This window comes from Gymnoscopelus braueri (genome assembly GCF_963280865.1).
Source record: "Gymnoscopelus braueri genome assembly, chromosome: 16".
Classification (NCBI taxonomy): domain Eukaryota; kingdom Metazoa; phylum Chordata; class Actinopteri; order Myctophiformes; family Myctophidae; genus Gymnoscopelus; species Gymnoscopelus braueri.
In genome coordinates, this window is record NC_137616.1 from 44,094,883 (window position 1) to 44,122,402 (window position 27,520).

A 27,520-nucleotide genomic window follows, 5' to 3' on the forward strand; every position below is an offset into this window, starting at 1 on the left:
AATGAATCATCAATGTAAAAAGATGTGGGCATAAGGCATAATCTGTATACAGACAGAAAACGACTTCATTCCAGAGTTACACTGACCTTGCCTGGTAACATCTTCAAAGGGAAACTAGGGGAAAGGCAAAAAATGAATGGAAAGAGCGTGTCAGTGAAAGTGTGTGTGAAGGTGTGTATGTGTGTATTAGTATCAGGATCAGAGAATGACAGCTTTCCTTCATTCCAGTCCAGCTGGACTCTAATCTTCTGAGGTTTCTGCTTCAATGAGAGAAGAGTGGTTAGCCCTGAAAACACTTTGCCTGCTTTGTATTGACCTTCCCTTAACTTTATACCCCACATTTGACCCAGTTCTTTTCCCTTTCTCTGATAAGACTCTGCTAACACACCCAGAATCCACGATGGATTGTCTCCAACCTCAACATCCCAGCTGTGGGTCCCTGAGTTAAAGCCCTCAGAACCCAGGACTGTGGTCAGAAAGTCAAACCTCTCTGGGTTGTCAGGAAGCTGCGGTCTTTCTCCCAATCTCACACTGGTCAGATCATCAGACAGGATGAGGTATGGATGGGCAGTGTTGGGGTCCAGAATGACAGGTGTGTAGGAGACAATGTCCTTCATCTTGTCCCAGACTCTGAAGGTCAGGTTGCTAAGGTGTTTGGCCACGTCTATCAGTGGTCCTGAGACCAGCTGTGGGTCCTGCAGTGTGAACTGGGCTCTCTCCATTGTAGTCTTGTAGTTCTGCAGGAATGAGATGTGTTCAGCTCTCAGCTCCTCCTCTATGGCTCTGATGTTGTTTGAAAGGGTTAATATGTCTCTGTTAAGACCCTCAGTCTTCTCCTTCATCATTTGACTCTTCTGCTGCTCTTCCTCCCTCAGTACAGTGATGCTGGCCTCCTCTTCCTCTTGTAAAAACTGATGAAGCTTTTTAATCTTGTCTTTAATCTGCCTCTCTGTGTGCCGGGCCTGGGCCTTAATGTGTTCTGCTGTTTGGTCACAGGTTGCTTTAACTTTATGAAAGACCTTCAGTTTCTCCAGTAAAGGCTTCAGTGATTTTTGGACTTCCTCTCTGTGATCCAGACCAACTTCATCGATGGGTCTGAAAGTGTGGTTGGTGTGTTTTTCTGAATGAAGACACACAACACACACTGGCTGTTGACATTCCTGGCAGATGAGTTTGAGTTTCTCGGCATGCAGACTGCAGAGATCCTCAGACCCTGATGAAGTTCTCTGACGTTTTGAAGCTCTCTGATGTCTCTCCTGTATGACGGCCTCACACAGGTTCTTCAGAGCCAGGTTACGGGGTGGATTACCTGTTGAATGTATTTCCTGACAAACTGGACATTCATTTATTCTCTTCTCTCTCCACCAATTCTGCAGACATTCTTTACAGAAGCTGTGGCTGCATGACAGGACAACAGGATCTTTAAAGATGTCATGACACACAGGACAGGAAAGATCCTCTTCTGGAAGAGACGAGTTGGAAGCCATTTTGTGTGAAGCTACAAACACTCTGCTCAATACAAGAAATTCAGCTGACAGTCAGCAGCAGGTTCCAGTGGTCTGTAGCTGTGGAAAGACAGTCTGTTCTCCTCACTGGAAGCTGCGTTTGATCTGAAGGTCAATCGTATCGTCTCAGATGAGTCTGGCAGGGAGCGGAGCTTTGACACACCTGCTTCAAGTACACCACACACACACACGCACACACACACGCACACGCACACGCACACGCACACGCACACGCACACACACACACACACACACACACACACACACAATTATTAACAAATATTAACCTTTAAACATAACGTATGCACCACACATATTGAATTAGTTGAATGAGATGTATCATTCAGCGATGCTGTCAGTGCAAAAACTGAAAAGCTTCTCTCTATGTGTTTTGCCTGTAGGCATATTATCATATTGTTCTACAGAACACCATTGCTGAGGTAAAACAAAGAAGAAGGAAAAAGGCGGTTTGATATGAAGTGAATGAGGACATGAGAAAGCCAGCACTATCTGATATGCATCACAGTTTTATTGATCATCAAGGGGAAAAGTGTACTTAGATTTATATATTTTTTGGCTTTTTATGCCTTTTATTTTAGAGAGGGATAGGGAAAGCAGGCTGAATGGGGAGTAAATGGGGGAGAGATGGGGGGGGGGTGACCAAGGGGCCAGAGTGAGATTCTTACATTGACGCCAATACGGAAGAGACAGTTCATATGAATGGCCTGTAGTTTCTCTGTTTTACCCCTGCGGGTGTCAGAAATAATTCATTTTAACGCAAGCGGATGGGTTTTTGACAAACTTTAGACTAGATTTTCTTACCTTGATAAAAATGGTCTTAAATTCTATATGCTTCCAGTCGCTAGTTTAAAGTCTCCTTTCAATCATCATGATATGCGTTTTGGTAAATTATGGTCCCATTTATTTTAAAACTGACGATAAAGTAGGTTATGCTCTAGGAGGGGCGGGAATGATTTGATTGACAAGCTACACAACCAATAGCATTCATTCCCCGCCCCCGCTTTTGATTGACAAGCTATCCAACCAATAATGGTCTGGTTAACGGTCTGTAGAGTCTAGGGGCGTAACGCTGTCCATTCATTTTATACAGTCTATGGGGGTGACACGCAACAAAGGTTGTCGGGAACGAGAGTCGAACTCGCGACACGCATTTGCAGCCTAGGGTGCCTGGACCGCCACGCTACGGCCCAGGCCAAGTGTCCCTCGACTTAGCAGCACATCTTGATTCTTTCTTACTTCTCCTGGATTGCAATCATCACCATGGAAACCAATACAGAATCAAGATGTGTTTATGGTCTCTCACTCACACGTACAAGCATTGTACATGTGTGGTACGTTATTCCCATAGACTGTATGAAAAGAATGGACAGTGTTACGCCCTCTACACACCGTAAATGAAGCCGATTGTTCAGCAATTTCAAATCCGCCATCTTTCAAATCGCGTCATATCCTGCAGAATGACACCAGACCATTATTGGTTGGGTAGCTTGTCAATCAAAAGTGGGGGCAGGGAATGAATGCTATTGGTTGTGTAGCTTGTCAATCAAATCATTCCCGCCCCTCCTAGAGCATAACCTACTTTATCATCGTTTAAAATAAATGGGACCATAGTTTACCAAAACGCATATCATGATGATTGAAAGTAGACTTTAAACTAGCGACTGGAAGCATATAGTATTTATGACCATTTTTATTATGGTAAGAAAATCTAGTCTAAAGTTTGTCAAAAACCCATCCGCTTGCATTGAGATAAATTATTTCTGACACCAGCAGGGGTAAAACAGAGATTCTTCCACAGAGACTGTTAAACGCATCAATACATGACATAAGATAATACAAATAATCCTGGATGTAAAGATTACATCCTTGCATAATTCACCCAAGGCCTCATGGGACACTGGAAACTTGTGGATGAGAAAGAAGTCCACAATGGAAACAAGTCCCCAGAACTTATTTGTGATATCCTTTTAGCTTTAATATCTTGTATCACGTGCTGTTAGTGTTTAACATTTCTGACAAATAAAGTATTCAATCAATAAAAGTTAAAGTACAGGTAGAACGAGAAACCGTCAGAAATGTGGATTGTACATAATATACATCCTTACCTGTAACTTGGCCAAGGCGAATGTTTCCTGACAACAGAAGGTCACTTTGAAAAAGTGGTCTGATAGTTAAACTGAAATGATACTAGTTGCTTGGTGGTGGTCACTCCATTGTGTGCATGTGGTCGCAGTGTGTTCGCAGTGTGTTCTCTTTGTCCTCCTCCCACCTCCTGCACGTTACTGCAGTCATTGGTCCATTTCAGTGTGAAAGGCCAGAAGGCCCATAACAAAAGCCAGTCTGATTGATGGGCCATCCTCATCTCACAACATGAAACCTGCAGTGGTATGTGAATAAAACTTAAACTTAAATTTAAACAACATGAAACATGTAAAACAAAAGTTTTTATTGAAACAACATGAAACATTAGTGGTACGTATGTGAATAAAACTAGAGTTTTTATTTAAACAACATGAAAACTGTAGTGGTATGTGAATGTTTTATTTAAACAACATGAAACATGTAATACGTGAATAAAACTAACGTTTTTATTTAAACAACATGAAAACTGCAGTGTTATGTGAATAAAACTAAAGTTTTTATTTAAACAACATGAAACCTGTAGTGTTATGTGAATAAAACTAAAGTTTTTATTTAAACAACATGAAACATGTAGTATGTGAATAAAACTAAAGTTTTTATTTAAACAACATGAAAACTGCAATGGTATGTGAATAAAACTAAAGTTTTTATTTAAACAACATGAAACCTGTAGTGTTATGTGAATAAAACTAAAGTTTTTATTTAAACAACATGAAACATGTAGTATGTGAATAAAACAAAAGTTCTTTATTTAAACAACATGAAACATGTAGTAGGTGAATACAACTATAGTTTTAATTTAAACAACATGAAACATGTAGTAGGTGAATACAACTATAGTTTTTATTTAAACAACATGAAACATGTAGTAGGTGAATAAAACTATTTTCTTTTAAAAACAAATGTTCAAATGACTGGAACAGAAGCATAATGGCAAATCATTTTCTTACATTCCAGATTCATAACAGCACAATTTTGCATTACCCAACTCTATATATATATTTTTTGCATTATTATAGTCCTTTTTAACAGCAGTAGCCTAACTGTATATGGTCATACACGGTATATTTTGTCTTACTCTATTTATTCTGAGACCAGAATGCTTGTTTGTTTCTAGTGTCATTTTTAAACACCTCCTCTTCTATTCTTTTGCAGGAATTGGCTAATCAAGGCTTTAAAAAAAAAAAGGATAGTTCACCCAAAAAAATTGCTTACACAAAGGAGACTCTTTGTCTCCTACCGGAACCGCTGCCGGTCATCAAATGATTGGCTTAGGAATGCATGGTGTGAGTGTGACTAATTGATAGATAAAAAGTAACTTTGGGAGGTGAACTATCCCTTTAACACACACACACAATGCCAACTATTCTCCCAGTCCACCCACACACACACACACACACACACTGACATACACACACACACTTCAAAAAAGATTGTTATACATTTGAAAACTTGAAAGGGACATTCTGCATATTAGTACTTTGTACTTACTTTAAGTACATTTTGATACCAATACTTTTGCACTTTTACTCAAGTAAATTTTGAATTCCGGACTTTTACTTGTAAAAAAGAAAAAATAGAAAAGTATATCTATATTGCAGTATTGATACTTTCACTTAAGTAAAACATTTGAGTACTTTTTCCACCACTGGGTATGAGTGATTCCAGATGGATTCTTAATTTCACTCCCTTTCACAGTTCCGCCATGACGATGGCACCAGATGTTGCCTGTTTTCAAGGGCTGCCAATTAAAAACTCATGTTGAAGGCTACTGTGTTGATAGGGTCCCTGAGGTTCCAGGGTGCCCCCCCCCAATGACTGATAGTTAATCTTCACCATTATCACACGTGCAAGTAAATACAACTAGAAGAAAGTACAAGAATGTCTAATCTATTTTCATCAGAGTTTCACTGTTTTTTTTTCTTTTTTAAGGAATTCTGGTCAAAATAACAGACCAGTTCAGACGAAAATCTGGTCTGAAATGGTCATGTCTAACAATAAACATGTTCATGTCTCCCAAAGATTACAAAATAAATAATAATAATAATAATAATAATAATACAAATAAAAAAAAACAGACTCATTATCACTTTGAGATTGTATTTGCTCATTTGTACAGGTGTACAGTATATTAAATAATTCTTAGTGGTCATGTGAGAAGGGTCACATGGCATACAGTGCGTGAAATGTCAGTGGAATCAATACACAGGTGCAAACAAATGCAAATGTAACCTCATACTTGAACTGGTAACAGAGGAAATAATACAACTTTGTGTTCAACATGAATGACCAACATCAATAAGTGTTCAGTAGAGACAGCCGTTTCTCAACGTCAGGTCAGTGGACCACCAGGGGTCCAAACGGACCCTTTTGGGTCTGTAACTAGTGTACAAATGGAACCAAATGGACCGTATCATGTATACACTCTGAGTTAAACTAACACTGAGGATTAAGCCCCATTTTATACTTTGTCACACAATAGCGTCACTCAAAAAATAGGTGATCGACAAGATCACATGTCACATCATATTTGGCAAAGCATAGTGGGCTTGTAGATCTATTTTCAAATATACATTTGTTTGTAATGAATTATTTTAAGTAATAATAAGTATTGTGATTAACTGTTGAACCCTTCACACTTCACCTTTTCACCAAATGTAACCATCACTAACCATCATTAACATTATCTAATAATCAGAAATGATTGATGATAGACAATTAATAGATACAATTATTGCAATTTATCATGTATGACTTGATTTTCCTATATGTCCCTTTCTCTGAAAAGACTCTGCTAACACACCCAGTCTCCAGTATTTATTGTCTCCAACCTCAACATCCCAGCTGTGGGTCCCTGAGTTAAACCTCTCAGAGCCCAGGACAAACTCATAGAGGTCAAACCTCTATGAGTTAGGGTTATGGTTATATTGTACAAACAAGAGTAAAGGAGTGTAAAACCCTACTCACTTTCAAAACTGCCTTAAAGAAACAGATTCAGGAGCGTGCACACGAGGACATTACAAGTTACAGACAAGAATAAAAATCACACTAATGATCCAATAACAAACAATAGTATTTATACACAGTTGGACTTCAATGACATCAGACATACTGTAGGTGTATCCTCATGATTGGCTTTTTAAGACCCTCAGACATAGGATGGAGTCGGATGAGATGTACAGGCGTCTGGCTGTCATAATAATAAGTTGTTGTTCATCTTATGGTGTCCTTGTGTACCATTCTGGTTCCATAAAAAACGTATTCCTTCGATATCATAGGGACATGTGCCCGGTTTTGTCTGTGACAGGATGACAGCTGACAAAGGGAATTAGTGACGATGTCAGGTCATGCAGAGATATAGGTCATCGTACAGAGACACAGGTCATTAGGACATTAAACACACCATTTGGCATTAAATCACAAAGCATTGACCAAGACTGATTGGAAACATATGGCTCAAATAACTCTAACAATTCCCCATGTGGTAAATGTTTTGTCGAATGTCAAAAGGCAACAAGAGTGTAGTCAAGTAACAAGGCTTCTTTTCAGGTTTACCTAGCAGCGTCATCAAATCTCTGCTCTTGTGACACTTTTCAAAAATGAACAACAAAGGCAAGTCAGAATAGGCAGACTTGGTCTCCTAATGAGTAAACAATAATAAGCGTTAGGAGGATGTAAGAAGGAGGAATACATTAGTACATAGAAATCTTTTTTGATTGATTGATTTTTATTTCTTTTCTTTCTATACTTCATAATGGTAAGTGGGCTCTAGGATGTTGAATGAGAAAAAGAATACATCACTTCATAAGTTCCCAGGCAGGTATTTATAATTATGAACAACATCAGCAGATCGGTCAAACCTTTCTTCGTTTTGCAGGCCACCCCTTTGCAGGATGGCAGGATCCGAATTTTTACTCCAGCCGTCTTGGGGTTGTTTTCCTAAAAAAAACACAATTTATGTACCACCAGGAACTTACAGTGCCAACATAGTCTCGTTCCCAAGAAGTTGTTGTTTCATGTCCCGCCCTCAAGTGTGTATAGGCTCAGTCAAATTTTAGCCTTACTTCTCCTTGAAGCAATACCGTGGGTTGATTGGGTCGGTGACCAATCAATTATATGTTAACCCTAACAATTGGACAACCTTACCAGCGGCTCTCCAGAAGCAGTAACCTAAAAAAACACTTTATAATGGGAAAAACTCACGTGATGTGCCCTTTTTACTCACACAGACATATAGGACCCACTTTTTCCTCTTGAGCAGGCGAGAGGAGAAGCTTTTGTCACTCATTAACCAGGACAATTGTTTAATCTGTAAAAGGATGAAATGGAGATCAGAGTTATTGTGGGCTAGGATAAATATTAACCATTATACAATCCCTTCTCTTGTCAGTACAATACTGTATGTCAAATATGTGAATAGTTTTTTTTTTTGTTTGTTTTTTTGTTAAAATAATAACATTGTAGGCCTATCAATTTTTGATAGTTTTTTAAAAAAAACTCTACCCGGTGGGGCCTTCTGCCACACTAAACAGTGTCTACTGTTTAGTGTGGCAGAAGGCCCCACCGGGTAGAGTTCATGCCAGTCTGGGTCGGAGATAGGCTCCGCCAGGACTCAGGAGGATGTCTCGTTCAGTGGAGAATAGACGGTGTACAAACCGTTTGACAAGGGGGATGATACAGCATTGCAGGACCAATAGGCCCAATACCAGAGGTATCAAAACGGGGAGTACGAGCGCCCGCACCCAGCTGATCCAGCCCCAGCCTAGGTTCCTGAGATAGGTGGCAAAGTCATCAGCAGGAAGGGGCTCACGTACTGCATCACGCATCCTGTCTATGGCAGAAGAGACATTCTCATAATTATCCTGAATAAAGAAACAACAATCTGTCTTACCTCGCCTTGCCTCAACAATGTCTAGCACAATTCTATTCTGAAGTACAGCCTCTCTAATTTGATGCTGTTCTGAGTTAAGCGCTGCTAGACTGTTAGTAGTTTCACTGTTCAGAGTGAGAATCTCGACACCAAGTTGATTGATCTTTTGTAAAGCAGCTACGACCACCACCAAAGGGAAACATTCCCCACGCGACTGTCTGTCCCTGTGATGTGAACGGGTCTGCCAAAATGTACCCTAAGTACTTATTCTCTGTCGATCTCTTTAACCTGCGGCTGCGGGTGTGGTGTACTGCAGGACCCTCCTCTGTGTCGACCTCATACATCTTTATGGCGGGCTGCACTATGGCTGGATAACAGCAGCCTGACCATCCTGTGATGGGAAGATTGGCAAAGGCATGTTTTCCACAGACCCAAAACAGGCCGGGCGATGATGTCAACTGATTAAAAGGGCAGTTAAATGTGTGTATAGTGGTGTTTTGCCAAGTAACCATACAGTTTGGAGAAGTTCTATTTCTAATAATAATAATGTTAATGTCACACTGACTGTACCCGACATGGTGTCCGTAGATACGGCAGACACAAATTTCGGCTTTCTTAACTGGAACTAGGAACGTTTCATTGCGGGTCACAGTTTCACCAGTGTCCATACAGGAGATGTTATGCGGAGGAAACAGAGAGAAATTATTAGTGGAGTGGGTCAGTGATATTTGCAATAACATGAGCATGGCATGAGGCAGTGAACAATTGGAGTCGGGACCTAGGGCCCCGTTCATAATGTAGGTGCGTTAGTAAGTTAGAGGACAGGGGTGTTACAGTAAAACGATGTCTCATGTGACGGCACACCCAGCAATCATGACCTGGCGATAGAGCTTGGTGATGTAACACTGAATGAGCACAGGCAATGTTATCCTCACAAAGTTCTAAAGCACGGTGTGTGCGGGTGTATGCAGGAGTGTACCCAAATAGGGTGGATAGGTTTACATTTTCATCAGAATAAACAGTGTTGTCTACTGGGTTTACGGTGACAGGAGATGTCGGGTCCAGGTCCTCAGAGGAGCGAGCCAGGTCAGCGAGTGGGAGAAGAACCTTGCCATCTTCGCACCACAGAATGTTCTTCTGATCCGCCTGACAAGGGAGAACAGCAATAGAAAAAGGAAAGAAACAATAGAAAAGAAAAAAACTGAAATAACGGTCCATGTGTGTGTGTATGCCATGAGTGACATTAGTTTCGAAACGCTCTCTTTTTGATTGACAATCAGGGTTTGAGACAAATGGAATGGACCGAGGAGCGGCCGCAACCGAGGTCTTTCTTACAAAGAAAGTTCCAAATCCCTTTGTAGCCCCGAAATGAAAATCACGTTTCGAAGATAATGTAATATGACAAGGGGGTAGTGTCTTTAAAAGGGGGAGGGGAGAGTTTCACGCGTCTGACGGGGATCCAGCGTTCTTTCCCAAAGACTTTGATCACGTGAGAATGCACCAGGGTCACTTGGAACGGTCCTTCCCACAATGGAGCACCCCAGCGTTGATGACCTCCCTTGGTGCGTATCGTGGGCTTGAGAAGCACGTAATCCCCTGGAGAGATGTTGTGGGGGGTTCATCAGACACGTCAGCAGGCTCTCTAAGGGTAGGAGCAACAGGTTTTGAGGACAAAAATCTTTTCATTTCATAAGCGATGTAGTTCATCGGATCAGGGAGAGTCTGATCTTTCTGTGGTAGTGTGAAAGGTTTAAGTGAGGGGACTATGTAAGGCCTGCCGAAAATAATCTCATATGGTGAAAGACCGTTTCTAGTGGGTGTCACGTGCATTATCAACCTAGCTAAATGTACACACTGAGGCCATGGTATGATCTTGGTAATTCTAGCTTTGATTGTTCGGTTAGCATTTTCAATCAAGTCATTTCCTTCTGGGTTATATGCACAGTGTGGTTTTTGGGTGATCTGCATCGTGGTGCACAAGTGTTTAATGGTGGTGTTCAAGAAATGGAGACCACGATCAGAATACAGAACCTCTGGAGTCCCAAAAGTAGGTAGGATTCGATCGATTAGAACCCGCGCCACCGTGTGGGCGTCGTTCTGGACACAGGGGACACTTTCCACCCAGCGACTGTAAGGATCAATGAAGTTAAGGAGATACAGAAAATTCCGAACTTTCGGCCCACAAAATCTAGTTCAAGAGTCTGAAATGGCCTCGTAGGAGAGGGGAAACTCCCCGGGGAGATCTTTACTCCGCCCTGAGGGTTGTGTTGTCTGCAGATTAAACATTCTTTGCAAAATACTTTAAGGAAGGGTGTGATACCTGGTGCCCGAAAATGACGTTTAATGACACCCCTCATACCTTCTGTTGACACATGACCTGGTCCGTGTGTCACAAGGGCCACAGGGTGAAACAAGGATCTAGGAAGGTAAGGAAGACAAGGAGGAGATGAGCCCCGTCGATATCCATCTACCGCCACGTCGGGACCTATTACCCAGGGAGGTTAAAAAGGTGACCGAAAAAACACACCAAATCACAAAGCGCTGACCAAGACTGATTGGAAACATATGGGTCAAATAACTCTAACAATGGCAGTTAAATGTAATGCTGCTCTGCTGCTGCTGGACATTCACAATTATTTAGTCAGTGGTTTCAGGGGTAAAAGTTACATAAAGTTTTAATACCTTATCACTTATTTATTGTTTAATAAGCTGATTATTCAGTTCTCTGAAGAAAGGTTAGATGTAGGCAGTGATTTAGATTGTTTTAGTTTTTGAATAAGAAACTTTGTATATAGGATAATGTAATTAATCAGTCTATTAGTGACACCTGTTTATATCCTGTCTGTACCATTTGTTGTTTTTTGCTTCTGATGGTTTGCAGTTTAGGGCAGGGGTCTTCATTTGGGGGTCCAAGCGGGACCCCTAGGGGTCATAACCACTTGAACCCTAGCATCCCTATTCTGGGGAGATTAACTTTAGTCAAAAATAGCAGATCTACAAGTTCACAACACCAGGCTTTGTGAGCTTGTAGATCGGCTATTTTCGGTGTAGTGTAGATGGAAGTATTGATGGTTTAAGTGGTAAAATGTCTGAAAAATACATATTAACATGAATCCAAAATACACTGATGATCGTGTTGTCAAACAATGAAACTATATGGAATCTACAAAAAAGTTTAATCTACTCTAGAACATAATTGTATATAATATGTAGTGGGGGTCCCTGCTTCATCTCTCTCTCAGCTAGGGGGTCCTTGGGATGAAAAACGTTGAAGACCCCTGGTTTAGGGTGAATGACTTGTGGTTAAGAGCTCATGCAGCATGTATGCACCGCCACAAGGTGTCACTGTGGCACAAGTTCAGGCAGAACCATAATGACTATCAGGTTAAGTCTATGGTGTTCATAGAAGGCCTACTTGACCTTCTTTAATACAGTTTTGCATGAATAACTTAATTGTAATATTTCCATTGTTGTTATATTGTATTTTAATATTTAATAATGGAATCACTATAGGTCCTAGTTAAGTAATTTTACTGCACTTTTCCCCCAATAATATGTTTTTTTTCCTTTAATGACAAAGACATAACACAAACAAAAACAAGAAAAGCTCAGCTCAGACATGTTACAAAACAAAGGACTCATACAAGCTCCTCATACCAACACAGGAACACAAAATACAACATCTTATATATGATATATGTTTGGGGATTGACAATCTTGCACTACCATATAAGGCCATGAGAGATCTGAGACGATAAAATAAAATAAAATGAATGAAAACAAATAAAGGAGGGTCAGTGATCCTATCAATCAAGGTTGGCGGTGTGCACTGTGTGAAGTTGATAAAAAGACAGATGTGTATTGAGTTAATGCTACTATAGATATTTATATTGGCTTGGTGGTGTTTTTTCTGCTTGCCCTGTAGAAGGTCTGTTAGGCAAAAACATGTAAGCTTGATTTTAACATTTTTGGACAGTTCCTATTTCTGTTTCCGTAAAGTACACACACACAAACCATATTAGTTTATTAATCTGCTACATTTTATCGTAACACACTGTATTAGTAAAAGCAGTGAATGTACAACTCACTCACTCAGGAAATTCAAAGTAGAGTGGCATAGAAAAAACACATCCAAGGCAATGTGATCAAGTTCAAACACTTTATTTCAACAGCCAGGAACATTGACACATTTTGATTAAAAGAGTAACAGTGTATAAAATTAAAGGCACGTGTGCAGTATTTAAAACAATTTAAGGTCACATGAAATACTAGCAACTGTCCACTTAAAGAACTCTAAACTGACAGTAGAATCAATACACAGGTACAAACAAATGTAAATGTAACATCATACTTGAACTGGTAACAGAGGAAAACAATAAATCTGAGTATTCACTTAAACATAAAAAAGAGGAAAACAATAAATCTGAGTATTCACTTAAAACATAAATGGCCAACATCAGTGTTCAGTATAAACAACTTTTCCATGGAACTCTACAATGATCTACAGGCAGCAGGGGTCTTCAACCTTTTCAGGCCAGGGACCCCCAAACTGATGGGGAGATGGAGCAGGGACCCCCTACCTCGTAGGGTAGGGGGGGCTACCACATTGTATATTTATGTATAAAATTATGTTTTATATTGCCTGCTCCTACGCACCTGCCCCAGTAGGTGTGCAAAATAAAGAATCTCTACAAAATATGTATAAACATACCATGTTATTGTGCATTGTGCCTCCATTTATCTGTTTGCTTTGGATTCATGTTATGTTTAAAGACAATTTGACATTTTGGGGGGAAAAAGAAAAAAAAGTTGTTTTTTCAAACAAAAATATTGTTTAATCAAACAACAATTTCGCGGACCCCCTGTTGAAGACCTCTGATCTACAGTATGATACTAAACCCTTTTCACTTCAAAGACCACCAGTTTAACCCATTAAGACCTGGAACGCATCTGTGTCATTTTTTTATTTGAGCTAAAAAGCATTATTTTACACTTTGGCTATTCAAAAATAGCAGATCTACAAGCTCATAGTGCGGCACCGAGTGCCGCACTATGAGCCGAAAATTTGAAAATCTTTGAATATACATATATTATTTTAAAGCGAACATTTTGTATTGAAATCTTTGCTTCTGGGGGTCCCTGGACCAGAATATTTTGAGATGGGGGTCGGTGGGCAACTACATATACATTTCCTTGACATGAAAACGTCACCACTGATATATCATTTTTTCATAATACTGTTAGAAGACATTTGTCAAATGTATAAATTTTTAGAAACAGTGATCCAAACAGTAGAGAACCACCATGAATACCCATCAAGGAAGTAGCAAAAATAAGGCAACAGCAATGCAAAATTATTTTAGCGCCAAAGTGGGGAAAAAAATGAATGTATAATATAAACACCAAGTGGATTTCACAATGAGAGTTTACAGAGATGGAAAAATAAACTGCATTCATGACACCACACAGTTCTGATGTTATCACAGTGAAAGAACATATAAATGTGATTATATGTATTTTAATAATTGATTACATGTATCATTCTTGAGGATCACCCATGTGTTTATTGAAAAGTACTAATACCCAGTTTAGGGCTGTATCTAGCACTTATCTTCTTAGCGATTATTATATCGATAACGTTTTATATTTAGCAAAATAGTAAAGTACAGATTCATTTAATTGTAATTACAGTATATCAATGAATAAACACAAGTATCATTTTGTTTATATATTATTGAAAACTTCTGATGAATGACTTAAAGGGGAAATCCACCCATTTTCAATATTTAACTATGTCATTAATATAGCATAAAGGAGTTGTGTGGAAATAAGAAAAAATTAAAAAAAAATTTAACATTGCAAAAAAATTAACATTGCAAATTACACCATGATGAGTCATCACAGTGTAATTTGCAATGTTAATTTTTTTGCAATGTTAAATTTTTTTGCAATGTTATTTTTTTTTAAAATTTTTTCTTATTTCCACACAACTCCTTTATGCTATATTAATGACATAGTTAAATATTGAAAATGGGTGGATTTCCCCTTTAAGCCCTATTTTGTCCCAAAACAGTGTCACACATATAGCCGATCTAGAGGTTCTCATGTCATATATTATTGTGAGTTGGTATATCTGCTATTTTTTAAAGTCAATTATTTTATTAAAATATATGATTTCTCATAATCAATTAAATCGATTTGTTTAACCGTTACACCCCTAAACCAGTGCAAAACTCCCCTCATTCTCCAAATGTAACCATCATCAATAAACATCTGTAACATTCTCATGCCATTATGAGCATATAATAATCTGCCGTTATTATTAGACCACAAGACAATCATTTAGATTCTCAAAATTAAGTCATGTCTCAGCATCATCATCATCATGTCTAACTATGTTGTTCCAGAGTTACACTGACCTTCCTTGGTAAAATCTTCAGAGGGAGAGAATCAGTGAAAAAGTGTGGATAGAGTGTGTCAGTGAAAGTGTGTGTGAAGGTGTGTATGTGTGTGTTAGTATCAGCATCAGAGAATGACAGCTTTCCTTCATTCCAGTCCAGCTGGACTCTGATCCTCTGAGGTTTCTGCTTCAATGAGAGAAGAGTGACTGGCTTTGAAAATGATAACATTTCGCATGCTTTGTATTTACCTTCCCTTAACATTATACACCACACTATTTGACCCATATCTTTCCCCTTCCTCTGATAAGACTCTGCTAACACACCCAGCATCCAGAATGGATTGTCTCCAACCTCAACATCCCAGCTGTGGGTCCCTGAGTTAAAGCCCTCAGAACCCAGGACAAAGGGCACACAGTCAAACCTCTCTGGGTTGTCAGGAAGCTGCTGTCTTCCTCCACATCTCATACTGGTCAGATCGTCAGACAGGATGAGGTTTGGATGGGCAGTGTTGGGGTCCAGAATGACAGGAGTGTAGGAGACAATGTCCTTCATCTTGTCCAAGACTCTGAAGGTCAGGTTGCTCAGGTGTTTGGTCACGTCTATCAGTGGTCCTGAGACCGGCTGTGGGTCCTGCAGTGTGAACTGGACTCTTTCCATTGTGGTCTTGTAGTTGTGAAGGAATGAGATGTGTTCAGCTCTAAGCTCCTCCTCTATGGCTCTGATGTTGTTTGAAAGGGTTAATATGTCTCTGTTCAGACCCTCAATCTTCTCCTTCATCATCTGACTCTTCTGCTGCTCTTCCTCCCTCAGTGCAGTGATGCTGGTCTCCTCTTCCTCTTGTAGAAACTGATGAATCTTCTTAAACTGGTCTTTAATCTGCCTCTCTGTGTGCCGGGCCTGGGCCTTAATGTGTTCTGCTGTTTGGTCACAGTTTGCTTTAACTTTATTAAAGACATTCAGTTTCTCCTGTAAAGGCTTCAGTGATTTCTGGACTTCCTTCTTGTGATCCAGAGCAGCTTCATCGATGGGTCTGAAACTGTGGTTGGTGTGTTTTTCTGAATGAAGACACACAACACACACTGGCTGTTGACATTCCTGACAGAAGAGTTTGAGTTTCTCAGCATGCAGACTGCAGAGATCCTCAGACCCTGATGAAGTTCTCTGACGTTTTGAAGCTCTCTGATGTCTCTCCTGTATGAAGGCCTCACACAGGTTCTTCAGAGCCAGGTTACGGGGTGGATGATCTGTTGAATGTATTTCCTTACAAACTGGACATTGATTTATTCTCTTCTGTCTCCACCAATTCTGAAGACATTCTTTACAGAAGCTGTGGCTACATGACAGGACAACAGGATCTTTAAAGATGTCACGACACACAGGACAGGAATAATCCTCTTCTGGAAGAGACGAGTTGGAAGCCATTTTGTCTCAGAGTGAAGCTACAAACACTCTGCTCAATACTTCAGCTGACAGAGGGCAGGTTCCAGTGGTCTGGGTCAGTATTTCCTCCTGTAGCTGTGGAAAGACAGTCTGTTCTCCTCACTGGAAGTTGTGTTTGATCTGAAGGTCAATCTTATCGTCTCAGATGAGTCTGGCAGGGAGCGGAGCTTCGACACACCACCACTGACCTGTTGCAAAGTACACACACACACACACACACACACACACACACACACACACATGATTTAATGAGATCACAGTCAAGTTTATTTCCTATACAATTAGTATAGACAGTGAACAATAGAGGGGGGAGAGAGCCTATTTAAACCATGCAAAAACCTAGAGTACTGAAATCTGAACATACTGTCAGTACAATAACTGAAAAGCTTGGCTCCACGTTGCCTGTAGACATTATCTATATATATATATATATATATATATATATATATATATATATATATATATATATATATATATATTAATGTATAGTGTTCTACTAGCCTGGTTCCAGACGAATCTGCCATTGCAAAATTGCATCGCACTTTAGCCCTCGGCAGATTAGGTCTGGCCCCCCTCCATAGAGATTCCATTTCTCTCCCTCCGCAGTTGTGCGGAACCAACCAGGGCCCAGTATCCAAATGTGGGCGGGCTTATCACCTTATTTGGAGCAATGACGTACAAGGAAGCACTGTTCTGATTGGTTCGTGAACAAGGAAGCACTGCTCTGATTGGTTTAGGTCTAACCAATAGAGTCCGTTTGGATCTTTTTGTAACCGCCCCTTGGAAAAAAATCTATCGTTGATAGGGACCAGACTAATATCCACGCAGTGTGTCGTGTGATATTGTCTGGCCACGCGAGGCTAGTGTACTACACCATTGCTGATGAAAAAAGAAAGTAGTTTGATATGAAGTGAATGAGGACACTAGAAAGCCGCTATCTGACATGCATTAGAGTTCTGTTGATCACCAAGGGGAAAAGTGTCCCTCGACTTAAGCATGCTTAAGCATCCAAACTGGCCCCTGTAAAAGTCATAACCTAACCCCTCCCCCTTCAAACTGTTTACTGTACATATTTGTTTTTCTTAACTTTAAAATGTTTATATGATGTTCTGCATAATAGTGAATATCTGTCTGTTATTTATGTCTCCATGAATTGAGTGCGTGAGGACCCCAATTGAAACAATCCAGTAGGCTTTTCAATCCTTTTTAGTTGAATTTTGAACTGTACTTCCATGTGCTTTTTTCTCTGCAAACTTCTAAATAAAGTATTCAATCAATCAGTCAAATGCTAACTATCCACTGTCCTGCATCAGGAATGGACACAGATGGTGTCACCCTTTAAAAAAAAGATGACAATATTTCATTTTCATCGTTAACGTGTTGTCAGCTTGTACATCTGGTGTATTTGTGAGGAAAGTAAATACCAACCTCTGTGTTTACTGGGTCGTCTCAGGTAGGGTTGAGTGTAGGTGTGAAACGCTCCCTAATGTGATGGTCATGGAACTGACTCTGGTTCCTCAATGTTGGTCCGGTTCCAGATCCAACCCTAGTCTCAGGGGGTCAGGTAAGGTTCAGCTGTGTTGAACAGGATTCTAAATCAAACACAGAAAAAAGAAAATAACTCAGTTCTTCTCTGAACTCGAATACTTTGATTTTTTAGTTTTTTGTTGCATTCCTGAGCCAATAATTCAATAATTGAGGACTCTGTAAAAGTTTTTTTAAAATTTATACTATAAAATAATATAAACTCCAAAACAACTATCACAGGGATTACTGATGAGCCTACTAATGATTCAGGTTAGAAAAAGATATGGTTTTGCTCTTGTTAAGATTGGTCTCCTATTAACTTCATTAGTCAAATATTGGATTATTGGCTCATGTGACAAACACAAATCTCCATGAATTCAAGGCTTCATGGGGTGAGTAATTGATAGAATTTCTTTTTTAAAAAAAGATAAGTATTCATTAACCACTTAAACCTAGATGCTACTTTGTTGTAAGTCAACAAATCACTTCAAAACGACAGGCTGTTATTACCCGTTTCTAAATTGCACATAAACAGGACATTGAGTTATGCAAAACGAGCATTCTCCAAAACATTCGTTGGAATTCGGCTCAAATGCCGTTTATAATGACCACACACAGGTACATAGGTTCAGACAGTGGTGGAAGAACTACTTATATGTTTTGTTAGTGAAGTTAAAGTACTAAGTAGCAATATCACAATGTAGAAATAAATGTACAAGTAAAACATCCTGCTTTAAAACTTTTACTTGAGTAAAAGTACAATATTATCAGCAAAATATACTTGCAGTACTCATTATGCAGAATGTCCCATTTCACAAAATAGCAGATCTATCAGCTCACAACTTGATGTGACACATTGGGAGCTTATAGATCGGCTATTTTAGAATATCCTACTAATAAATAGGGCTTAATTGGTTAATGTTAGTTCTATAAAACTATAAATAAATACAACTGCAAGGTAAGTAATAAATAATAAGTAAACTATAAGAAAATATTCTGAGATGTAGCAAAGTAGATGAAATGTAAATAATCTCAAAATTGTACTTGAATACAGCACTGAGTAAATTCAGTTATTTAGTTATTTAACCATTGTGTAAAACAACAAAACAAGAACACTGTATAAAAATGCAATGCTGCAGATTCACATACATTACTGTCAGAAAGTCTGTCATAACAACATGACAAAAGTGGATTTTTCTACTGACAGACAAACATTGTGTTTACATTGTGATAGCTTCACTGTGATACATTTACATAAATTATTTTAGCCCAAATACAACATTAAACAAACAAACACTCACACTAAGCATAAACCTAACAGAAACGGTAAACCTAGCCATGGTTCACATGACGCTTGCTTATCCTGTAGCCCCGGATGTTAACTCAGCATTCGGAGTATTTGTTCACTGTATTAATCCCCATTTTTCAATAGATATGCGTTTTAATCCCGTCTGTGCCTGAACGCCATTGCCCCCTCGTTTACATCCTGTTTACATTGAGTGTAATACCGACTTTGACCTGATCCGCCCCGTCACCACCACCCATTGAGGAATAAAGGGAACTTCTGACAGAATCCGAAAAACACGGGATTAAAACAGATCTATAGCAAAATACAGACTAATACAGTGAACACGTGTTCCGAATGTCTAGTTAACATCCGTGGCTACAGGTTAGATACTTAATATGATTGTTTTGAACATGTGAGGAGAAGTACGGGCTTTCCGCGTGGATGTTCAGTGACTATTAGTGGGGTTGAGACCAAGACTATCATAGATACGAAAGTAAAAGTCAGACTCGATAAAATCCATGCATGATAGTCTTGATCCAAGGCTAAAGTAAACCTGTATTATAGTGAACAAACAAACAGATGTAATGATAATAGAAAATACACTTCAAACAAACACATACCATCATGGCTGCATACAACTGATGAGGGAATGACTCCAAGGAGTTCATGTACAAAACAACCACCTACAAACTGTAAAGAAATGACTTAATCAAATGTCCATAACAAACAATACAATATTATCTTTTACGTAGACAAACTTCAGACAAACAAACAAACCTCATTTGGTTGAAATGGAGGAAAGTTGTTCTTCATTTACGCTTTCTTTTTACTTTAAGGAGAGCTGCTTCCTTGTTTGCCTCCGAGGTGGAGCAGTGTTCAGTCAGCAAATATAACGGAGCAAATATAAGACTTCCGGTGGACGATCTCTTCAGAATAAGAGTACCCTCTAGAGTAAAAAGAAACCATTGAAAACCATTGAAAAACGGTTCATTTGCACATTAAAACTATAAATTAAGCATTTAAAGGCTATGTCTTTCATAAAACATTAAATGTGATGCTCTTACTTTGAAGGCAACCGGAAACCTTATATTTGCTAGCTCAAAAACCGGATGTGTTATATTTGCTACCGGAACGGAGCTCAAAGTGTCCCCCTTAATGCAGCTATGCCTGACACCGCATTGTATTAGTTCCGGTCCTGGGGCAGATTCAGACACATAAAAACTCTCCCCACACACACACTACATTCTCAGACGCATTACCTGTGATGTAAAGTGACAGCAAGCAACCACCGAAACTACAAATGAGACTTTTCCAAGTTTATGGTCAATTCACCTATTAGTAACCACTAGTAACTCTTAATAAAACTTGCTTTGAGACTCAAAGCAAGTTTTATTAAATCAAACCTTTGTAGATAAGATAATTAGAACCGGCAGACAATTGTAACATAACATCCATCTTATAACGGTGATCTAAATAGTTGTTTCACTGAGTTTAAAACAGACCCACAGGGACTCAGAATACATAGTCAAAATCCTCACTGTTGGAACACAGTTTTTTATGTATTATATAAAATTCTTTATGCTATTTTACATGAATGCATGACAAAAGGGAGACAGTAGGTATAATTTGACCTCATTTTTACATGTATAGATCTGTGCATGCTTGTGTAAATCACGAGTATTCATTTAACTCTGCAAGTTGATTTAACTCTGGAATTTGTTGTTATTAATATACTAAGAATGTCACACAGAAATGTGACATTTTTGCATTTCTGTGTGACATGCTAAAAAAATAATATATTCTATTCTATTCTCTCCTAACCAATTAAAAAAATCTATAATTTACAGCCTAAATAAACGATTTCTAAATAATCCACCGGTATGTTGAGGCACTACCGAGCTGCTGCCAAATACTCAACATCACCCTCTAGTGTTCTGCAGAGAAACTAATGCTCATCACTGCCACGTCTAATAACAGCTAAATAACCTCATCTGTCTGAATCTTTACTGTCTGTATGAAGCTATCTGTCATTTCATCTAATGATGTATCTATCTATGTTTTTTTACGTACATATAATATAACCTGTCATGGCTCCAACCTTCCTGAGAATGGATATTGTCATTGTATGTTGCTCTTCATCTCTGATATGAGTGCACAATGAGACATGAAACAAGGACAGGAAGGTCTACTTGAGTACACATTAAAATCGGCATATAATATATGCTAAATAATAGATAACTAGAACTAGATAAATAGTTCACATTAAAATCCTCTGTTCATTTAACTCAGAAAGTGTACAGATGTATTATTGGTTATCATAATTGTTTACAATTTGTATACACTCTGAGTCAGATTAGCACTAAGGATTTCACATCACTCTCCCTCTGACAGCGAGGTGTGTGTGTGTGTGTGTGTGTGTGTGTGTGTGTGCGTGAGTGCGTGCGTGCGTGCGTGTGTGTGTGTGTGTGTGAGAGAGAGAGAGAGAGAGAGAAAGAAAGAAAGAGAGAGAGAGATAGAGAGAGAGAGAGAGAGAGAGAGAGAGAGTGAGAGAGAGAGAGATAAACAGAATAAAATCCAGAAACAATTTAACTCAACATGGTAGCTTAATATTTATCAGCATGAGATCATTACATCAAAAACATTTAACAGCAGGTCCAGCCTTCTACAACACAAGAAAGGTTTTTATAAAATAAAATAATTTATCTGTAAAAAAGGCATCAATATTCTGTGTGCTATAACTTGTTTTCCAAGTTAATAATACAATTGTGAACAAAAGGATTAACAATTGAAAGGTGCATGAAAGCATTATGCACATTTGATGCACAATTAAACATTTTAATATACTGTACCTGATAAAAATATTTGAAACCATACATTACAAATTGGTTGTATACTGAAGCCGAAGCGACAATCAGTACTCTATGTACACTGGAAAATCAATAAAAAATAAATAAATACAATCTAAATGAATCAATTTCCTTTTTTATAAACTACAATCAACAGCAAAATAGCAGATCAACAAGCTCACAATGCACCGCACTACTGAGCTTGAAGATCGGCTATTGTCAGTAATTGTTGTATAGGGCTTAAGTGTGTCAAAAATGTGATTCCATTTTAACACTCTCAAGACTTTAAGACCGGGAAGTAACGCATCTGTGTCATTTTAGATTTCTTTGGCTATTCAAAAATAGCAGATTTTTTTTCCAAAAAACTGTTTAAAAAACATGTTAAGTGGGTTAAACGAATACTCAGGATTGTATATGTACATAATAATGTACTGTATGTGCAATCTTTAAAAAACAAATAGCTGCCAAATTGTCCTTTTTTTGTATTTTTTCTGCAGATCATTTTTCGGGGTACATGACACCAGCTGTGCAGGCTGAGAGCCCAGTCTTCTCAGCGATCCAGTGGTTGTAGTTGGTGACGCGTGTGTAAACACCTGGTTTGTCCTTCCTTGCACAGCCTTCACCCCAGCTGACCACCCCGAACAGGAACATACGACCCGCAGCATCACACACCAAGGGACCACCAGAATCACCCTGCAAGGAGAGAGCAAGGTTAGTATAGTAAACTAAAACTAAAATAAATGTTGGTTAACTGAAATGCATATTATACGAACACAAACACACACACACACACACACACACACACACACACACACACACACACACACACACACACACACACACACACACACACACACACACACACACACACACACACACACACACACACACAAACGGACACACCAGTGTTGCAAAGTACTCAAGTACTGTACTTAGGTACAATTTTGAGGTATTTTTTACTTTACTGGAGTATTTCCAAGTTTCAGCACTTTTACTTCTACTCCACTACATCTCAGGTGCAAATAGTGTACTTTTACTCCACTGCAATTATTTGAAAACTTTAGTTACTAGTTAATTTGTAGATTTAGATTATTACTACAAAACCACTTCAGCCCTATATACATTTCTGCCATTTGAAAATAGCCGATCTACAAGCTCACAATGCGTCACGATGCGATGCATTGTGAGCTTGTAGATCTGCTATTTTCAAAAGTTTTGTATGCATTTTATACATTTGAAAACTTTGTGAAATGGGACATTCTGCACAATGAGTACTTTCTACTTTTAGTACTTTAAGTACATTTTGATAACAATACTTTTGTACTTTCTACATTCCATTATTGATACTTTTACTTAAGTAAAACATTTGAGTACTTTTTCCACCACTGACGCACACACACGCACGCACACATACTCATTCACTTTAGACTTCACTCACTCGGCATGCGTCAGTGCTCCAGTCAGGACTAGCAGCACAGAACATGTTCTGGGTGACATTTCCATAGTTTTCATAGCCTCTACAGTTGTCCTGGGACATCAGAGACACTTTTGTCTGCTTCAAGACCTGTGAGTACACAAATGACACTAATAGAGCAGTGAAAATGGTGATTAAAAGGTTTACACATCAGGAATGGATGTAAACTTCATCAGATTAATTCATTTTACTTTTATTTTATTTACTATTAGATATTCTATTATTTTCCTACAATATACTTCCCTCGCTCACTTTTTTATGATCAGATATGATTGCTACCTATTACCTAATCAAGTGTCATTCCTTTCATATTTGTGAAAGTGAACTTTGTGAGAGAGATAGAGAGAGAGAGAGAGAGAGAGAGAGAGAGAGAGAGAGAGAGAGAGAGAGAGAGAGAGAGAGAGAGAGAGAGAGAGAGAGACGGAGAGAGTTCTCCATCATGATAGAGGTTCAAACGTTAAATGTTATACATACTATCGCTCTCCTTGCCGTATCCAGCGACGTTGCACACAGCTCCTGGGGGCAGCATAGTGAAAGGTGGGGGGAGACAAACTGTGCGTGCAGATGGTGTCTGAGATGCACATTCACCGTCTTTGCGCTTGATCTTTACCAATGCTGAAAGACACACAAGTACACAGTTTTGAGTCCCATTGTCTTTTTAGTTTTTTTTATCAAAACCGAAACAATGCCCCTCCCTCACACCCAGACTATATACAGTACACAAAGTCAACCCCCCCCCCCCACACACACACACACACACACACACACACACACACACACACACACAGCCTCGCGTAGCCAGACTTCGCGTAGCCAGACTATATCACTGCGTGGATATGAGTCTGATGCCTCTATGGGGGCGGGATCAAAACAATGGCTCTGGACGCAATTGGTTAGACCTACAACCAACTACCAATCACAGTCTCCCATGTTTGAATACTGGGCCCTGATTGGTCACCCCAGACATCTGGAGCAGGAAATGAATTCACATGGAACGGTGCCAGACCCAAATCGCAGAGGGCAATTTTTTTTTTTTGCACTGGCAGATTCGTCTGGTCCCAGGCTAACACACACACACACACACACACACACACACACACACACACACACACACACACACACACGTGCTCACCTATGTCATTATTGTAGCTCATATGATCGTATTGCTGGTGTGTGATGAGTTGTCCAATAGTGAACTTCTGCTCCCCGTCAGCATCAGTAGCGTCAGTAGCGATGGAATTCCTGCCCAGACGTACAGAATAACTTCGAGTCCAGGTGCCTTCTCTGTGAGACCCAATACATTCACATTTATCACGTTACACTCCCAACTCAAATATTACATTTGGTGTGTGTGTGTGTGTGTGTGTGTGTGTGTGAGTGAGTGAGTGAGTGAGTGTGTGTGTGTGTGTGTGTGTGTGTGTGTGTGTGTGTGTGTGTGTGTGTGTGTGTGTGTGTGTGTGTGTGTGCGTGCGCGTGCGCGTGCGCGTGTGCGTGCGTGCGTGTGTGTGTGTGTGTGCGTGTGCGTGCGTGCGTGCGTGTGACTCTCACCCATCAGGAAAGCAATGTGCAGCAGTGAGGACCCAACAAGGCGAGATGAGAGTGCCTCCACACACAAACCGTGAACCCTTAAAGATGGCTGCCGTCCATGGCTGGGACTCTATGGGTGTGATGGATCCACCCGCTATCTTTCTCTGCCTCCATTCTGTCCTCTCTCCACACGTCAGCTCTACACAAACAGAAAGTCAATGACAGCAAATTCAGTCTCATAAGTTTTTTGAATAATTTTGATTTTTTTTTACACAAATCTTCTCTTCTGGGGGTCCCTGACACGACATATTCAGAAGGGGGGGGGGGGGGGTCCGCATCCAAGTACATATAATTTTGGGGGTCCTTAAAGGTATCATGACATTCATTTTCACTTTTTTTATTTTCAATGTTTTATTTGGGGTTTTATGACCTCGATTACACCCAAAAAACCTGAACTTAGAACATTCAGTGGATTTTCTGTGGTCTGGGGTTTTCTTAATAATTAGGCTGAAAAGTAATCTGAGCTTGGCCCTTCGACAGTGAGGTCACAGTCGATTAATCCCGCCCACTCTCCTCCTCGCCCCTCCCCTCCCCTATCCTTTCCTTTGGGGGGGGGCGGAGCAGAGGCGATGATTGACAGGCAAAATCCCTCACCAGCGACACCCGCAGGCAAAGATTTATTTTTTCATTTCAGTTGAAAAGGCTTTAGAAATGTGAGAGAAAAACACCTGCCATGGATCACTGGAATGGAATTTTCACTTAAAACTTTTTGTACACTTTTGAAGGACCAGGACAAAGACTTTGAATGTGGTGTAAAAGTGAATGTCATTAAACCTTTAAGCAGTACTAACAATGCACAGCAGCAGATTCAGAGTTTTTCACAGACATTTGTGGGGTGGGGAGGTGTGAAGTCTCTATTTCATGCACATCACGCCATGCATGTGAACTTGCTTGGTTTTGTTGATAGGCTTTTTTGACGGGTTAATCAGTAAAACATTCCTAGGGCTCATCTATTAATCATTATCATATCCAGATTGTTGAACTTCTCCGTGTTTGTTAGTTTGCAACTGTCCAATGGCAATGAATAAATTAAAAAAAATGTTGTAATTATGTTTTATGTATGTTATTTATGTGTGTGTGTGTGTGTGCGCGCGGGTGTGTGCGGGTGCGCACAAACATTAATTCATTATGCCACTTTTTTTTGGCCACCCTCTATTTTCTTTTCTTTTCTTTTTTTCTGAAATGACACCTCTGTCCTACACCCCATACAAATATATATATTATTATTAATTATAGCCTACTGTATGGGTAAAATGCCGAACCAGGGTACACCCCTTACAAACACCATTATCATGGTAGTATAGTTTGGAATATAGTTAAACAAACCTGTGTCCACTGAAACAGGAGTTACTGTAGATGTTGCTGCTGTTGTAGTAGTAGCTGTTGTACTAGTAGCTGTTGTAGTAGTAGCTGTAGTGATAGGAGATAATTACAACAATATTCATTTCATGGGTAAAATGTCCAACCATTTGTCTATTATTTTACCCGTGTCATGCCTACTCTAGGCATGTCTTTATAGGCAAAATTAGCTACAACAGCAGATTTACAAGCTCACAATGCAACACGTTCTGAGCATGTAAATCTGCTATTTTTGCCATTCCTCGTACGACAAAGTATATAGGGCTTCAGTAATTTAACCTTCCTCTCACCAGTCTCAGTTCCACATTTAGGAATTTCACAGAACTCTTTCACGGTCCTTTCTCCTCTCATGACGCGACACCATGGCATCAGGCTCTCATCAGGATTTCTAACAATCAAAATCAATCATTTAGAATCTGAATTTTCACAAAGGCATATTTCAAAGTACCAGGTATATGTAAAAGTGAGTGGTTCTGTCAACATACCTGCAGTAATTGTTAAAATCAAGTCCCAGTGAGGGGACAAACCTGTTCCAAAAGAGACACATGCCGCCTCTTGCAGATCTAGCAATAGAACCCCTGTAACTTGTCCCATCGTCAGACAGACACTCTGTTGATCACACAGGAAACATATGAGTGGGATGGTGTTTTTATTATTATTTTGTTTTATTATTAGTGGTAGAAAGTAACTAAGCACATTTACAGTACACAAGTACCGTACTAAGTACTAAGTACGGCGTACAATTTTGAGGTATTTTTTTACTTTACTGGAGTATTTCCAAATTTCAACAATTTATAACCTATATACTTTGGCAATTTGAAAATAGCCGATCTAAAAGCTCACAACGCGTTGCAAAGCGACGCAATGTGAGCTTGTAGATCTGCAAAATTTCAAACGATTTTTATACATTTGAAAACTTGTGAAATGGGACCTTCTGCATAACGAGTACTTTTACTTTTGGTACCTTAAGTATATTTTGATGCCAATACTTTTGTACTTTTACTCAAGTAAATGTTGAATACCAAACTTGTACTTGTAACAGTCTATTTCTACAATAGGG

General features: G+C 39.4%; 2 protein-coding genes across 2 annotated transcripts in view; both read right to left on the minus strand.

Moving 5' to 3' along the window:
- Positions 1-65: 65 nt before the first annotated feature.
- On the minus strand, positions 66-20,058 carry LOC308102996 (uncharacterized protein; the record flags this gene model as incomplete). The annotated part of the gene is made up of 11 exons (XM_080452852.1): positions 19,972-20,058; positions 19,815-19,884; positions 17,808-17,971; positions 14,947-16,567; positions 10,482-10,666; positions 9,992-10,134; positions 9,580-9,684; positions 8,411-8,530; positions 7,894-7,977; positions 6,500-6,571; positions 66-1,487 (listed from the first exon to the last, which is right to left on the minus strand). Exons 4-11 carry the CDS (start codon positions 16,359-16,361, stop codon positions 66-68), a joined length of 3,546 nt encoding a protein of 1,181 aa, XP_080308978.1. The 5' UTR covers positions 16,362-16,567; positions 17,808-17,971; positions 19,815-19,884; positions 19,972-20,058.
- A 2,386-nt stretch (positions 20,059-22,444) lies between these two features.
- The window catches only part of LOC308102997 (urokinase-type plasminogen activator-like), a gene marked incomplete at its 5' end in the record, with an annotated part of 68,018 nt that continues 62,942 nt past the window's right edge, over positions 22,445-27,520 (minus strand). The window contains 8 exons of the mRNA XM_080452853.1: positions 22,445-22,733; positions 23,479-23,624; positions 23,989-24,129; positions 24,647-24,798; positions 25,063-25,240; positions 26,428-26,511; positions 26,751-26,848; positions 26,946-27,069. Coding sequence (XP_080308979.1) covers positions 22,539-22,733; positions 23,479-23,624; positions 23,989-24,129; positions 24,647-24,798; positions 25,063-25,240; positions 26,428-26,511; positions 26,751-26,848; positions 26,946-27,069 — 1,118 coding nt within the window. The 3' untranslated portion in view covers positions 22,445-22,538. The remainder of the gene's footprint in view (positions 22,734-23,478; positions 23,625-23,988; positions 24,130-24,646; positions 24,799-25,062; positions 25,241-26,427; positions 26,512-26,750; positions 26,849-26,945; positions 27,070-27,520) is intronic.